This window comes from Malaya genurostris, chromosome 2 (assembly GCF_030247185.1).
Source record: "Malaya genurostris strain Urasoe2022 chromosome 2, Malgen_1.1, whole genome shotgun sequence".
NCBI lineage: Eukaryota > Metazoa > Arthropoda > Insecta > Diptera > Culicidae > Malaya > Malaya genurostris.
Genome location: NC_080571.1, coordinates 20,782,138 through 20,799,556, shown reverse-complemented (window position 1 = coordinate 20,799,556; position 17,419 = coordinate 20,782,138). Strand labels below are relative to the sequence as shown.

General features: G+C 38.9%; 1 protein-coding gene across 9 annotated transcripts in view; it reads left to right on the top strand.

Annotated features, from left to right (window-relative positions):
- The window catches only part of LOC131428539 (serine/threonine-protein phosphatase PP1-beta catalytic subunit), a 173,371-nt gene that overhangs the window by 83,211 nt on the left and 72,741 nt on the right, over positions 1 to 17,419 (top strand). For 7 of the 9 annotated variants that reach the window (XM_058592547.1, XM_058592545.1, XM_058592552.1 and 4 more), the window contains one exon: positions 2,578 to 2,661. The exons of the other annotated variants lie outside the window; for them this stretch is intronic. In XM_058592547.1, coding sequence (XP_058448530.1) covers positions 2,578 to 2,661 — 84 coding nt within the window. The remainder of the gene's footprint in view (positions 1 to 2,577; positions 2,662 to 17,419) is intronic. 9 annotated transcript variants of the gene reach the window in all.

Here is a 17,419-nt window from a genome sequence, read left to right as displayed (position 1 = left end):
AGGTCTGAGAACAGGAAAAAGTCACTGGGGGCCAAATCTGGAAAATACGGTGGATGAGGGAGCAATTCGAAGCCCAATTCGTTCAATTTCAGCATGGTTTTCAATCTTGTTTTTGATCGATTGTGAGCTCACGCGGCACCCATTTTGCACAAGGCTTTCTCATATCCAAATATTCGTGAATAATATGTCCAACACGTTCCTTTGATATCTTTAGGGTGTCAGCTATCTCGATCAACTTCACTTTACGGTCATTTAAAATCATTTTGTGGATTTTTTTCACATTTTCATCGGTAACAGCCTCTTTTGGACGTACACTGCGTTCATCGTCTTCGGTGCTCATATGACCAGTACGAAATTTTGCAAACCACTTACGAATTGTTGCTTCGCCCGGTGCAGAGTCTGGATAACACTCATCAAGCCATTTTTTGGTATCGGCGGCACTTTTTTTCATCAAAAAGTAGTGTTTCATGCATTTTGTATTCAGTTCACTTTCTTGTTTTGTTCGATACTGTCATAAACCGTTTTTTTTTCTTCGGATAAGCGTAATCTTGAGCCATGTCGAATAAACGAATAATCAATGTTCCGTAGAGAGTCAAATTCAAAAGTTTCCTAATTAGATAATTCTCCGATAAAGTTTTTTTTTCTATCTGAAACTCAAATTTATCACTTTAATTAATCTATTTTGAGGTACCCTGCTCGGAATCAACGCTGTAATAGTTCTCTTCATCAAGTTGCATTGATTTATCGATGAACTTCCAGATACTATAAACTTCAATTCCGAGAATCGGGACAGCAGAATGACAAAGCGATGACGAGCAGCTTCTGCAGTAGGAAACAACTGCCAGGAAGGAACCATTTGGGTTAAAGTTTCTGCCACTTTCTACGTGTGCACGAGAGCAATAATTTTCCTTCGACCTTTTCCCTGTGCATCCTAGATTGGAACCTGTGTGGTTCGCATCACCCGACGACAAGGAGCGAGAGAGTATATTTGCACTGTCAACACTTCTTGTATCGTGGTCGTCCTCCGGTTGCCGCCGTCGTTTCGAAGCGTAAATCGAATTTCCACTTCAACCGGTTTGACCTTTTCGGTGTTTTTTTTTGTTTGCCGGCCACTTTTCCGCACACATGCCCATTTGAGAATGGAAGTAGCGAGTGGAGTGGGAAAATTCGTGTACCTCGGTTAGTCGAGTTTACCCGGGTTTTTTTTGTTCTCCTTCATCTTCCCAAGGGGGAGGAACCGAACTGCGAAAATGCGAACTGCTGCTGCTCGTCCCGTTCGTTATCATTCTCGCGTGTAGAACACTTGGAGTAAGTTACAATGTATTTCTCATAAATAATTTAAAATTTAATTCAAACTTTGAGCAGTTTGGACGGACAGATGAAGTGACAACCGGAAGGCGAACTGATCGTGTGCGGTTGTGCGGTACTTTTCCTATGTTTGCCTCGTCGATATAACTTAATTGTAGCCGAGGAAGGCAAATGCATCAGCCGGCAGGCTTCCTTCAGGTCCTGTTCTGTGCTGTGATGTGTAGAGTAGAAAAAAAGTTAAACTTGTTATTTTTTCTTCTACCGTTTGGCGGAAGTTTATTGTCAGAACGAACGATGTCAAATTAGGGAAATTGCTTTCAAGTGGTTGAAGAAGAACGTCTATTTATGTTATAATTGATTAAATCCAGGGTAGAAATATCCTTTTGGTGAAACTGTGTATGAAACTCTGATTTTAAATTGTGTTACCCTTTCAGTTAACCTTTCCAATCATCTCGTTCGTTAACATGTTATATATTCAAATTTCTCCATACAATGCTTCTGTCGATGCCCTCTGTCATTCCCTGCGGAACTAAAACCATCCTAAATGCATGTATCAAATAAACAAATCGTAAATCGCGTACGCGTACGTGTACCGTTTATACGATTACCTCGGGCAAATCCCTGTGTTCGTCACAATCAGTCGGATGTCACTCTCATCTAAGAAAACGCATGTGACGTATGAGAATCAGGTGGCTGTTTGGCACCAATGTTGCGATGGAACTTTCTCATGCGGGATGTTATATTCGCGACATAATAAAAATGCATAAAACTAGATGAAATCATCATTGCCCGCTGTGATGTTTGTGTATTATTTCCCTTCCCCAACTACTCCCTTGCACCCGGAATCGGCCGCGGACACACGCGGTGTGTCAACCCAAATCAAAACTATATCAACAAATGATTTATTAATCTTTTATTTTCGTTTCTTTTTTCTCTTTTTCTGCTGCTTTGTGCCTTCTGGATTGTGTTTTTCTCGATCGAATCTTACCGATGAAACTAAACGCGCCTTTTCGGTTTGAAACTCGAACATGTACCGATGTACTTAATACGAATACGGGCAAACTTCACTATACAATATAACTGTGTACGTATGTATGCATGCATGCGCCGAAAATCGGTCGGAATGGAATCATTGTTCGGTAATTTGTCAATACACAAACACACACACACACTTACACAACTTTTTGTTCTTTCATCGGGATTCGAACCGCTTACTAAAACACTATTTCTTTGAAAAAAAAAACAAACAAATTACTGCCACACTTAAAGCACACAAACTACAACAGCAACAACAGACACCAGAAACGAGGAAAAAGGGCAAACTGAAAGACATATTCTCGTCAGATTTTATGGGTACTTAATTAGAAACAAACAATTCTGTTATATGAGAAAATTGCTACATTTTTTTTTGTACCAGTTGCAAGTTGATGATATCCATTATCTAGCATTTAGATATTCGTTGTCTGTCGAGCTGTAACCCTGTGCAAAAACTTCTCCGGTGAAAGCCGAATGCAGAGAGAAAAATAAAACTGGTTTCTCAGTAGCGCTTCCATAGTTTCCCAGTTCACACTTTACTTTTTTCATTGTTTGCGTTTATGTGTAGTTTGTTTAGCAGTTGCCTTCGGTGCTACATCATTATATCCTATTTTAGTTTTTTTGTTTTTTGTTTAAATGTTTCCTGTATCTACCTGAAAGTTGTGCTAGTCGCCTGTTTCAATTGTTCGTTAAACTTTAGATTAGCTTCTTTCTCCGGAGATCGTGGTAATGATAAGGCGAGTCCGCTGCGTTGTGGTCGTTGAAGGACCCGCGGCAGCTCTATTCACCGGACTGCCATAATTACTTTTTGTTACATTCAAAGGTGTTTGTTGAGTTTGAAGCCTGACAAAGCTCAATCGTAAAAGTTGAAAAAAAACGGGATGTCAATGTTATAGAATAAACATTTGAGATTAGAGAAAAGTCTTTTACTTCTAGATACGAATGAAAAAAGATCAAATCTAGGACTTTTCATCAGGCCTCGAGATGAGCATGAACTTAGCGAGGCACCTCTCGCCGATGATAACGCAAATAGGTGAATAATTTGTTGCCTGCAACAAATTATTTACTGGGCTATGATTTGTTTTGAAGCATATTTGGAAGGGGGCTTTGCTGACTTCATATGAACTTAGCGAAATACTCAAAAAATTAAAAAAAAATTGAGCAACATATTCAAAATTACTGTAACTAATTAGCAACAAATAAGCAACAAATTATTCACCTATTTGCGTTATCATCGGCGAAAGGTGCCTCGCTAAGTTCATGTTCATGGCCTCGAGAAAGTCCTGTAAATACAGTTTAACCACGCACCGAAGTAAGTGTATAACAACATCCTTGAGCTACTATAGGTAGAAAACTTTTCCAACAACTATCACATCATATCGTGAGTGTAAATTCAACAACATTGAATACAAAAAATAGTACATGCTGATGACAATGCGACAGACCTGCTTATGATGATCTTCCTTCGAGTACTCTCAAAAGTTACATTCACGAACAAATGTACTGGTTTCCAGAATCTCTCAGTCGAAAAAGAGCAATTGTGAACAAATTTTCTGGTATTCGTAATTTATTTTGAGTAAGATTCTACCGGAGATATTAATATTTGGCGCTTACTCCGGATCAGAAACACGAACGCGAGTGCACTTCGGAAGCGTACAAGGTAATCCGAAATCGAAAATACTTCCGGGCCCCAACTGGAACTTGGATTCGTCAGTGAATAGAATAGGTGCTCGAAAATGTAGTTGAAACCGGCAAGTGAGTTCTGAAGCGCCTTAGGTTGAAAAAGCTATGGCTTAGGTTGGCAATATCATGACGACGGTTATCTGGAACCGTTATTATTATACTTAGATTATCTCTGGAAAAGAAAAATCATCAACAACATCGAGTATTTCTACGCATTATTGGAGCAATAGAATGCCGAAATCGATGCAAACATATGAAGCGAAAAAAATGTTTTTTTTTCTGGATAATACATCGGCACACAAATGCATCGTGACCAGAGTTCAAATCAACGATTACTTTCTCGCCCATCTTATTTGTCCGATTTTACTACCTTAGACTATTATCTGTTACCAAAACTCAAGGGATAGGTCATCAATTAAAAAAATTCAACTCGCACGAGGTGACCTCGTTGCCACGGAGGAGTAGAAAATTAGGGTCAGGTCAGAAAGATACTTTTCCAGTCGGATCAAAAAGTTTAAAATTACTGGAATAAGTGTGTCGATCTAAATGAGAACATTGAATGAAATAAAAATAAATTTTTAAAAACATTGAATTTTCTCCCAAATATTGCTTATTTCCCCACTAGAACTCTTCCATACGTCGTATTAAGTTAGGGAAACAAGCCAAAATCTCTTGCAACCCATGACGAACTACAAGGTCCGCCATGTTACATTTTTTTAAACATGCAATAAAACACAAACGGTTCATCCGATTTCAAAATTTATTTTTTCATATTTAAGTACAATCCTTCCGGTTAATTGTGGAATATAATTTCATTCAAATGGCTGCCTCGGCTGGCCTTGCAGTACGCCATACGGTCGGTTCAGTTTTTTAGTACATTTTCGATTGTATGCAGCTTTATTTCAGCTGTACGAATGTTGTCCTTCAAGGCTTGAATTGTCTCTGGCTTGTCCACATAACACTTATCTTTGACAGCCCCCAAAAGATAATAGTCTAACGGCGTTAAATCACAGCTCCGAGGCGACCAAAAGACATCCGAATTTTGACTGATAATTCGATTTTCGAAGACTGTGCGCAGAAGATCGATCGTAGCGTTGGCTGTGTGGCACGGAGCGCCGTCTTGTTGGAACCAAATGGTGTCCAAGCCTTCCTCTTCAAGTAACGGGAAGAACCAATCGCTAATCATGGCGCGGTAGCACTCGCCATTGACCGTGGCGGCGGCTCCTGCATCATTTTCGAAGAAAAATGGCCCAATGACGCCGCCAGACCAAAATCCGCACCAAACCGTCACTCTCTGAGGATGCATCGGCTTCTTCATGACAACGTGCGGGTTTTCCGTCCCCCAGATGCGACAATTTTGCTTATTAAAATACACGCCGAGATGGAAATATGCCTCATCCGACATGATTTTTTGGCTTCTTCAAGCTGATTTCACACGTACCTCAAGCGTATACACAACCATTTTCGTTCAGCGGAAGGATCAAACTAAGTTTCTGTCAAATCAGAAGTGACATTAAGGTTATCAATGTCGAAATAACCGCAACTAACAACTAACTTCGAATAACTAAATAATTTTATCTAACTACTTCGAGTTCGTTGATATTTTTGATAATCTTCTTGGATGATGCAATTCGTTATCTGGTTTCAAAACCTTTTTTTACATGAAGAATCGCATTTTCATTTACGAAACAAATTTGAAAACACAAACAAAACAGGTTCATGAAAAAAAAAATTGAATTGTTTTTTCATCACCCTATCTTGTAAAATTTTTGTGTTGACTGTATTATATATTTTAGAATACTCCAGACGAATTAAAGCTTAACATTGATCTTTGATTTTGAAATTTTTGATCCGATATCGCAAAACATCGATAAATCCGAATAAAACCTGTTGCTTATGGTTATAGAAGTGCACTCATTTTACATAGGGTTTTGGTACCAAATAGTACCACATTTTTGGAAATCAGATATAAATTGATCAGTGTTTGACGTTTACAAAAACAGAAATTTACTCATCAGTGCTGAAAAAGAAACAAACGTGCTCCTGTACAAGAGATAACACAAAAACACATAAAATTGCATCGGTAGGGGACATAATATTTCATCAAAATCACCATAGATGCCGCCACTGTATATTATAGCCTAATAGTTCTTCAGATAACATTTAGAGCCATTAGAAAGACTGATTTTGTATGATGTTCTCCATCGTTGTCCACTTTTCGTTGTATTTTGCTCATATGCAAACGACCACCAGCAGGATGACACAATCGCTCTTGTTTGAAGCGAACGTCTCGCAGCAGAACTGCTTCCTGTGCGAATTGATTCAATACTTATTACATTTATCACAACTAAGTATTCTTAGAAATTTGAAATTTAGCTTTGCCGAGCCTAAATTTTTGGTTTTTGGAATGTATAAACGGTTACTGTTCCGTTCCACGGGGATGATTACAGGATTGAAAAATAATGCTTTAAGCAAAATTGCAAAGAATGTGAAATGACAGCTGCTCAAAATTATCAAACTTTAGCCGAAATAATCGAAATTTGAAAAAGTTTCAATTGAATTCGTAAAGTTTTCATCATTTTCTGTATTGCTTGTGCGCTGCTGTTTCGTATGATGTCTAATGTCTAATTTGACGAAAATTGATACTTTTTGAAGACCATACAAAATTTTTGCCCAATTTGGATATGATTATAATGGATTGGATGTAGTATGGGCCTCTAAAAAGGGAGGTGTGATGTATTAAACGATATAACTCCGAAACTACTGAACGGATTGCCACCAAACTTGGTACAGGTACTTCTTGCTCTTTAGAGATTGTCATAAGGGTTTATTTATGGGGGAGGAAGCGTATCAAGTGTTCTTAGCAGGGGGTGTAGGATAAAGTAAAGGTAACAGGGGGGCAACATTTTTTCGAATTTTGCGAAAATCGAATGTTTTCGACATGCACAGATATTTGTAACAACTAAAAGATGGTCGTAGTAGAGCGGTAGTAAGTTCTCTTAAAAAGTGTAGTTCTTTAATTAATACAGATACTACTTTTATATCAAAGAAGATTATAAAGTTATTAATAACATAAAACTGACCCAATTTGACAAGAATACTGTTAAAATTATGATTACTGTTTCATTTATAATTTCAAGAATTTTTTACGGCCTTATTTTCCCGAAACATTTCCGAGCAACGCCGGGTAATTCAGCTAGTTGCATATAAAATAATGACACATTTTGGCAACATTGGGTCTGGTGTTGAAATAACGAATTGAATACAATAAATTGGATATCGATCATTTTCTAAGAAAACTGACTAGTAATGTCTAAATCTGTTTAACTCAATGCATCGATGTTACTGAAGCAATAATGCTTTGTTGTGTAATATTACATAATAAGATAATACTTCAGATTGTAGCAAAAATGAAAATTAAACCTAGGCTACTGAATGAAATGACTACAAGCCAAGTATTATCGTTCATGTAGAGAATTGAAACATACAACATTCATATAACCTAACACCAGAATCGCAATTCAAAAATATATACGTTGGTGGAAAATGTATTTATTTGGTTCAATTATGTTGGTTTAGTGAAAGTCCAATAGTTTCTTATTTCAACAGTTTATCAATTGATAATTAAATTCAATCGCGCTCTCTGATGCAGTGAATTACTATTTGGTATTGGCAAAGATACCGAGAATACTTGGATGTTTGCTCGTTTTAGATCGTTCTTTAGAAGGAGAATCTATGCTTACTACTCAAATAAGTCAATTATAAATACTTGGTAGTTCTAGTGTAATAGTAATCAATAACAATACAGTTTCAACTAGGATAAATTCAAATTGTGAAATATTCAAAAATCTTCTACGAATTAAAAAGAGTCTCTTTTACAAGCCAACAAAACATGTGGTAAGCACACTGCTCTCAATCACTGAAAATGTTCCTGTTTTCTTAGTGTCGAGTTACCTGTAATGCTTTGTGCGATGATTCATTCAACTCAAGCGGTTAACATTTTGCGCGCAGTTTTTGGGACTACATTTCACTTTAATCATAAGATTTTTTCGAACTGTGTGGAATAAATAACACATGGATCAATAAGTCCCGAGACTAACAATGGAAACAACATTTTTTTTGCAAAATTTTTTTTATTCATCAACATAATCACCTTTTAGGGTGATACAATGGTTCCAACGTTTTTCCAATTTTTCAATACCATGTTTATAAAAAAATTTATCTTTCGCTTCAAAATAAGCTTCAGTTTCAGCGATGACCTCCTCATTTGAGCCAAATCTTTTTCCCTGGAGCATTTTTTTAAGATCAGCAAAGAGCCAGTAGTCACTGGGGGCTAAATCTGGCGAGTATGGGGGTGGGGAAGCAGATCAAAGCACAATTCGTTCAATTTCGCCTGCTTTCTGAATCATCGACTCGTTGCTGTTTTTGTTCCATCGAAAGCAATCGCGGCACCCACTTGGAAAAAACCTTGTTCATGCTCAATTTTTCATGGAGGATAGTAAATACACTTCCATATGATATCTGTGTCATCTCAGCAATCTCACGGAGCTTCACTTTACGATCTTTCATTATATTTTTTGTCACCTCACTCAAATTTTCCGGTGTAACGGCTTCCACAGGTCTACCCCAGCGTTCCGCGTCATTTGTGTCGGTACGACCACGTTTAAACTCGGTGAACCACCGACAAATCGTTCCTTTTGATGGACAAGAGTCGGATAACATTTTTCAATCCATTGTTTCGTTTTCACGGTGTTTTTACCCATTAGAAAACAATGTTTTATCAAAACACGAAACTCGGTTTCTGGTCGGATCGACTTCAAATTTTGATCCGTTTAAAGCAAAGGTTAGTACTCTAGAAAGACGTGGTTACTGGTTTACTACGAGCGCTATCTCTGCTTTAGTCTCGGGACTTATTGATCCATGTGTGACCAAGCGTTGCCGTGTAAAAAAATGATAAACTCATACATCACATTCTCAAATTATGACCATTTTTCCTACACTGTTGGCTTTAAATTATGGCCGGTTTGTGTCGTTCTCCAATGATGATGAAGTCAAAAAAATAAATTGATCCGTGTATTGCGATCGAACTGGTTTAAGTTTTCAAAAACGGTAAAGACTGTACCAGAAAGTATGGAGGCACTTTGAATTCGCTGTAAATAATTCAAAAGTGTTAGATATTCAAATTTTATTCGATATACTGATAATATTAGACTACAACAACAGAATATTATGCTCAACATTTGCTACTTAGCCATTGTAGACTAGCTGGCGCACCTTCTTGCGAACGTTCCTCATTAAATTCCGTACAGACTTCTTGTCGATAAGTTTTGACACTTTTTTCCAATCTTCGAATTGTTGAATGGTTTTGGCTGCCGAGACATGTTTCGTAAGATGTGTCTTCGTTAATGCCAAAAATTCCTCAATTGGTCGAAGTTGTGGGCAATTTGGTGGATTCATGTCTTTTGAGACGAAAGTGACATTTTTAGTAGTATACCATTCTACCGTTGATTTCGAGTAGTGGCAAGAAGCAAGATCTGGCCAGAAAACAACAGGATCCTTGTGGCTTCGAATCATGGGCAGAAGTCATTTTTGTAAACATTCCTTGATGTATATTTCGCTGTCCATTGAAGCAGTGGTGATGAAGGGTTTCGAAATCTTACCGCAGCTACAAATTGCTTGCCATACCATAGCTTTCTTACCTAATTTTTCGACTTCCATCGATGTCTCGGACTGGTTTAACACTTGCCCTTCTCGCACCGTATAATATTGTGATCCCGGCAAGGATTTGTAATCGAGTTTCACGTAGGTTTCGTCGTCCATGATTATGCAGTTCAAATTTCCAGCAAGAATCGTATTGTACAGCTCGGCCTGATCGATGCTTTTTGTTTCGGACTACGTTTTGGTTGTTTCTGCTTCTTATAGGTTCGAAGATTCAAACGTTCTTTAGCACGAAGAACATTTGACTTCGAAGTGCCCACTTTTTTGGCCACATCCCGAACTGAAACCTCCTTCTTTTGACCGAACGCCTTCAGTATACGTTTATCCAACTGATGGTTAAGCCAAAGCAAAGCCTTGGTACTACATTCCTGTAGTGGAATTTGACCTTCTGTTTCAACAGACTTCGCAGCCGATTCAGTGTGTACAGAACCAATGCATGGCTGGTGCTACGATTCTACTGACACTACGAATTCTTCAAGGTCAGGGCTCGAACATACGACAGAGGGTTAGCAGGACCTTTTTTTCGACCCGTTTTCGGTTTATCCTCAAAGGTGTTATCCTCACCGAACTTCCTAATTGCATTTCGCACGGCTTTTTCACTTACTCCTTCCATTTTTGCTATCTTTCTCAGTGACAGTCCGCGTTCTGTGCACCATTTGTAAACAATTTTTCGACGTTGTTCTGCTGAAAGTCCACGCATTTCGAAACAAACTAATGAAAACGAATAAACAACTGCACAAGTGGTTAGTGAAGAGTGTAAACAACAGGACGCAGCCATAAAAATTGACAGAAGGGACAGTCTCTATACCCTAGCAATTCTAGAAATATCATTGGAATCGGTTAATTTTTGGCTTGCTTAAAGCGAATTCAAGACCTTGTACCCATCTAAAAAGAAACGTCGGCATACCCAGGGCCGCCGAGAGAAAAAACGGGTCGGGGGGGATTTGAATAAGGGCCCCCTTCGTTTAGTGAGCAAATGATCAAAAATGAACGACCTAATTCTATTTTGAAGGACTGAACGAACAAGAATAAAGGTCCCAAAATATGATTTGATTATGAGTACAAAAAAATATTTTTAAATATGCGAATTTCCGGTCCCCCTAAAAAAGTCCAGGCCCGGGGGGATTCCCTCCGCCCTTCTCGGCGGCCCTGGGGATACCTACGGAATAGTCAGATGAGTCGGCCTTCTTCTGTTAAGTAGGTGAAGCACCAGCAGTTTCTTGTTTCCTATTTCTTGTATCCTTTCCTTTGAATGGATGGTGCAGCCAAGTTGTCTATCATGCTGTCCAAATGTTCAGTTTCAGTTGAAATGAAAAAAATGTGAATTTTGACTTAATCCCACATATGATGTCGCATTCACAATAACGTAATTTCCCTTTTTAATGACTTAATGGTGGATTAGAATGAATTTTACGCATTCCGTTCGAAAGCGCGACTGTATGAATCGATATGCAAAATTTATCAGCCAAGCAGAAATGAGCTTCTGTGGCTCAGTCGATTAATGGACGTACCTTGAGATCCAATGATTCACGGTTCAAGACGCCGCGCTGTCGCTATTAGTAATTTTCAAAGAATTCCATGTCATGGAATTTTTCAAATCACGCAGTATTACATGTTGCATCTTTCAAGATGTAAAATCACAATTTTTTCAAACTCTGTATCCAAAGTATGTTTCGCTGGTCAATCAACCGGAAACATGGTAAACTCAGTGTGCAGCCGACCAAAATCATCGTCATACAAGATTTGATGAATACAGATTATTGAAGGAAGCAATAGAATTTTTTCTAATTCACAGCAAAATGCTCGTTGTTTATTTTAATTTTCGTTTGTTGGAAGCAAACAATCCCATCTACTCAACCAGAAACTATTTAACACCGATCGAGAAAACGGATGGGGTGAAAGTCCTTGTCATCTTTTGTTGTACTTACACTCAATGGTTGTTCCAGTTCCTAGTAGATCTTTTCTTTGTTTGTATTACATGTCTTTCTACTTTGTAAATCCTATCTCTGTTCTGCTTAAAACAAAAAAGCTCGTTAGGTACAATCATGTGTTAGCATTATATTTTTTCCATTTTCCGGTGCAGATTTTTCCTTTATGTTTCCGTGGTAGAATTCAGCCGAAGCACTCTCACACACACACACTCATACTCTAATCATAGACCGGTATCTCGTTGCGTAGGCTATTGATGATGATTGGTTAGATTAGTCGTTCGTTTGTTTTGTTTTTTTTTTCAGCACTGTTTCATTTCAATTCTAAATGTTTGTTTTTTTCTTTGCAGGTGAGTAACGTTGCATCATACCTCTGAGGGTATGTATGTGTGCGTGCGTGTAGGCGTGTGGTGTGTGTGTGTGTGGTTCATCAAACAGGACAGCAGCACTGGGATTGTGTGTCCCACTGAAGGAACTGGTATGTAACTGACGATGAGCTTAGCCTATGGGAAATCAATGCTGTGCACTTTCCCGTACCCCCTTCGAGTCCAATTGAGTTAACCACCACCAGCAACTTATCTGCTACACATGTCACTCAAGTGCACCGATGATAATGACATTGGCAGTGAAATGTGCTAGTTTTCAGACAAAACGTCCATCGCGTCTGTTCAGGGTCCCCTTCAATTTGTCGCATAACTTACATCGCCTTTGTACCGGTTGGTGATGATACACCGCAACCATGTGGAAGCTGGAACTCTGGTTATTGTGATGGTAATTTGTCATGACCGGGCACATGGTTACGGAGATGGTGAAAATTGGTGGTGGCTAGCGGCTGTCCAATGCAAAGCGCTGTGAGTGTGTTGAAGTACGTTTCTCATTTTAAATTATTTGTCGGTTTTCCAGCTGATTGTTGTATAAAACTTGAACTGTGATGGAGCACTAGTAGTTCAATTTGAACAGCTGTGCACTGATGAGCCGAAGGCGAAACGTAATGGGAAACATTCGCAAAAGTTATGTACCCTTAGCGTAAAATGGTTACTCGTAACCAAACTCTTAATTAAAAATAAAAGTTGTTTAGGACACTGCATTGCAGTTCCTGTCGCATCGCTTCTCAATGTTTACCGTGAAGCTTAAATTCAAATCAATGCCCGGCAAAACAGGGAATTAAACAAAACAAGAACTTTCTACGAAGGCTCAGTCCCACCGGGCGGCACTCACGCCTACGTTAGATTTCTCAGCAGCCCGAAAACTAAATCGGGACGGTTTTTTGTTGTTGGTGTGATGCTAAATGGATGTTCGATTGCGGCTAATTTAGATTTGAACCGATCGTAATCGACGTCGCACAGTTTATTTCAATTGGGGCATTGAGTTTGGGCGAAGATGGAGAACAATTTTCTCCTGTGCGTGGGAGCGATTGCTTTCCAAGTACTGCAAAACTTTTCCGAGTAAAAATTTTGTCGCGTACGTTTTTTTTTTGTTGGAGGAGATCGCTTCGATTCATGATGATGTAAGCTTTAATTCAAATATTTAATTTATTAGATTGAAATAGCGCCCTCGATTTCACTGCGGTTAGATCAGTTTTTTTTTTGCTCAAACCGAAAGTTTCCTACGTTTTATCCAAATAATGACTGTTTGAAAGTAAACTCTCCTCGTTAGGTGTAATGCGAAAAATTTTTCATTGAAATATTCATGGCATGAATAATGGATAGCTCTCCCGAATGTTCTATCGCACAACTCCAAATTTACGAGCGTTTTCCACAGTCCACATTACCTTACATCATCTCCATCCGGTCCGACGTAGCGACGTCATGATCTTGAGTGGCAGACAGACAATACGACGGAACCAAAAAAAAACAGAACTCCCAAACAGTCAATTGTATAACCCACACAGGTGTACCACGCTGTGTACAGACTAAAGATGCCATTATGTCAGTATGAAATATATGTACTAGTAGATAACAGCTTTCGCTTCCGTGAACAAAATCAACAAATCGTTATCATTATGCCATTCCATCGTTGGGCGTCGTCGTCGTCGTCGTCGGTTTTCGTAGAACTGAGAACCGGTTAGATGCTGGTTTCATTTTGTTCGGTTGTATGTTCAGTTCAAAGGTTCCGTTTTTTTATGAAGTTGAATTTCTTCGAATTACGATTGAATGTTGGTAAAGGTATACAATTTTATTTGATTACTATATTACTTAACCGTTTCTCGGAAACGTAGACGCTTATGCAAGGTACGGTGTTCCAATTAGTCGCTTCTAAATCCAACTTCTGGTTACGGAATTAGGAATTCTTGATTACAGTCTCCATTAGCAATTCCATATATTAACAACAGAAAAGGTTGCAGTTATTTTTCCGCAGATAGAGAGACCGATTCTACTCACGACTAATTGCTTTTTAGCATAAACTTTCTTCAGTTCACAAAACCAGCCGATTATCCTTTTGAAAACATCGGATTTTTTTTCCTTTAGAGAAAAAAAATCACTAATAATAAGATTAGAAAGACCCACGCACCCATAAAATACTTCACCTCTTTGAAGGCGACATAACAATTTAACACAAACTGTTATGCACTGATCAGTCTAAGACGAAACATAAAGAAGAATAAATCCAATTACAAACTGGCCCTAATCGCAAACATTTGAAGAGTTTTTAAATAACTACGTATTTTCTTCGAGTTATTACATATAAAACATTTCACACCCTCTCATTCTGCTACTAACGCAGAATGCGATAGCATCCAGTCGACGACGTTCTATCGATCAAATCTCATCATAGAAGCACGGGGGGCTGAGGTCGATTTACCGATTGAGTAATTTTTTTTAATTATTTTTTTCTGTAATATTGGATCTCGTTGTCACTCTTTTTCTTGGGGGGAGAGTAGTTTCCATTTTAATCCAATGAAGATTTGGGGGCACATTGCTTCATCGTCGGTGTTGTTGTTGTTATCAAACGTGTGGATTGTTGTGGATGATTTCCGTTTTATTCTCGTTTTTCTTGTTCGCAGTAATGGGCTCGTTGTTAGCTGCTGTAGATGTGCCTCATTATACATTAATTGCAGATGCTAAGGAGTGTATCTAAAATAAGCTATTCACATACATTTGTGTTGTATTTGTCATGGTTTTTTATGCTCAGATTACAGCATGCTTTCATCTTAGATTACAGCATGACTGTCAGCTTTCGTTTGTTTACTTGTTTGTGTGGTTGAAACTCTGCGTTTTCAAAATGTTGTGTATTGAAAAGGAAGTGAAAATTAAGGTTCTGGACACATGGCTAAGTGAGAAGGGTATTACTATGCGAAAATTGGCGAAGCGGTTTGGAATTCATCATGCCAGTGTTAAAACCGTCATTAATAAGTTTGTGGAACACTATTCTTTGGATGAGCTACAAGGAAGAGGCAGAAAACCCGGTTCTTCCAGCCCGAAACTGGACCAGAAAGTGATGTCTCTAATCATGAAGAACAAATCAAAAAAGCAGGAACAAGTGTCGGAATGATCCAGCGTATTAAGAGGCAAAATCACCTGAAGACCTACAAGAAGCAGAAAATCTCGAAACAAAGTGTAGAACAGAAGAAGCGAACAGCAACAAGGGCCCGGAAATTACATTCGCGTCGTTTGCAGTGTCCGGATGCATGCGTTTTGATGGACGATGAGACTTATGCAAAGGAGGACTCATAAAACCCTTCCAGGTCCACAATACTTTACTGTCGTCGTTGTGGAGGATGTGAGCGATGCGGACAGGTCGATTCAAGTGGAGAAATTCAGTCAAAAGGTACTGGTATGGCAAGCAATATGTTCCTGTGGTTTGAAGTCGGCAATTTTTTACACTACCGGAACTATAAATGCCGAAATCTTTCGATCTGAGTGTCTCCAGAAGAGATTGCTGTCTTCATATAAGAAGCATAGTACACCTCCACTGTTTTCGTCTGATTTAGCATCGGCTCACTATGCCAAAACCACACTCAATTGGCTCGCGGAAAAGAGTATAACTTTCGTTGAGAAAATCCACCAAATTGCCTTCAGCTTCGACCCATCGAACGTTACTGGGCAATCGTGAAGAGAATCTTCAAGAAGGCAGCTGGGAACATGCAGGAGTTCAAAAAAAAGTTTTGCTTAAGCGTCCAAAAATGGCGCTGCAACACTTGTCCGGAACTTGATGAAGAGCGTTCGATCAAAAGTTCGAAAATTCGTGAAGGAATAACTTAAATTTCATCCGGTTTTCATTATGCTCAAGTTTAACCTCGTACAATAATGAATCAATTTTTAGTTTGAATAAAATATCGTTTTTTATCATAATTTGAAAGAAAAATTTGTGCATAGCTTGTTTTCGATATACTCCTTAGTTTGTTTGATGAACACAGCGTTTTTGAAACTAACTGGGTTCACTAATTACCGTTGTTGAACGGTTGTCCTGATCGTTGGTTGAAGATGTCTTTTTCACAGTTTCAGTGCATGGTTTACCATAGTGTGCAATTTGCTTACAAAACTGACATGTAATCAGCTGATTTTCATAGGTAACCGGTGATTTACAAGGATGCCTTCCTTTGAGATCATAAATTACCTAAGATGGAATAGCCCTATGCAGTCGCATACGTAACGGGGGAAAAATCCACCTTACGCCATATTTTCTCGAACGTAATGATCACTGACCTGCGGGAGAAGGTCAAGTACACGCACTTCTATGACACCGTCCGCCACGTACGCAGAGATTTTGTATTTAACGTTGCCATACTCGACACTGTGCACCTCGTTGTTAACCGAAGCGAATGCAATTGCATCATCGAAGTCGAGATTTAGTGTCATCTAAAAAAAATTTTTTTTTTGAAGAGATCGTCTTTCTGGGATTAAAAAAATCTCAAAATTTCAAGTCCCAGAAAGTCTATTTTTAGAATAACATTTTTTTCTTAATGACACTAAATCTCATATAATTCTAATATCAGGTGTACAACTTTGCTTCCGCCTTTTTTTCCAAAATTAACGACTTTATTGCGAAAAAGTGCTTACAGCTGTAATATTCAAAGTATTGACCGTCGCTAGCGACAACTTTCTACCATCTTTCCGACAATTTTCGGATCCCGGATCGAAAAAAGGAGTCCTCTTTTAACACAGCCATCGAACGGAATAGGTGGAAGTCAGAAGGGGCGACATCTGGGGAATACGGCGTGTGGGGAAAGACTTCCCATTTCAGCATTTCCAGGTACTTTTTCATCACTTTTGCGAGGTGAAGCCGAGCATTGTCGTGTTGGAGGATGACTTTGTCATGTCGCTCTTGATATTGTGGCCGCTATTCTTTTAGCGCGCGACTAAGACGCATCAGTTGCGTTCGGTAGCGATCTCCTGTGATGGTTTCACCCGGTTTTAAGAGCTCATAGTAAACCACCCCGAGCTGATCCCACCAAATACAAATCATAACCTTGGCGCCGTGAATATTCGGTTTGCCTTCGACGAAGTAGCATGCCCGGGCTTTCTCTATGATTTTCTGCGTTTAGGATTAACGTATCGAACCCACTTTTCATCACCGGTTACGATTCGATGTAAAACCCCCTTACGATTTTGTCTTTGAAGCAGTTGCTCACATACAAATAGACGGCGTTCGATGTTCCTCGGTTTCAACTCGTACGGCACCCAGTTTCCTTCTTTCTGAATCATGTCCAGGGCGTTGATACTTTTGGCATCTAAAACAAATTTTCGATTTCGGAAATTTCATGTACTCTAAGGTAAAATTTTGAGGTGCTTAAACTTTTGAGCTCT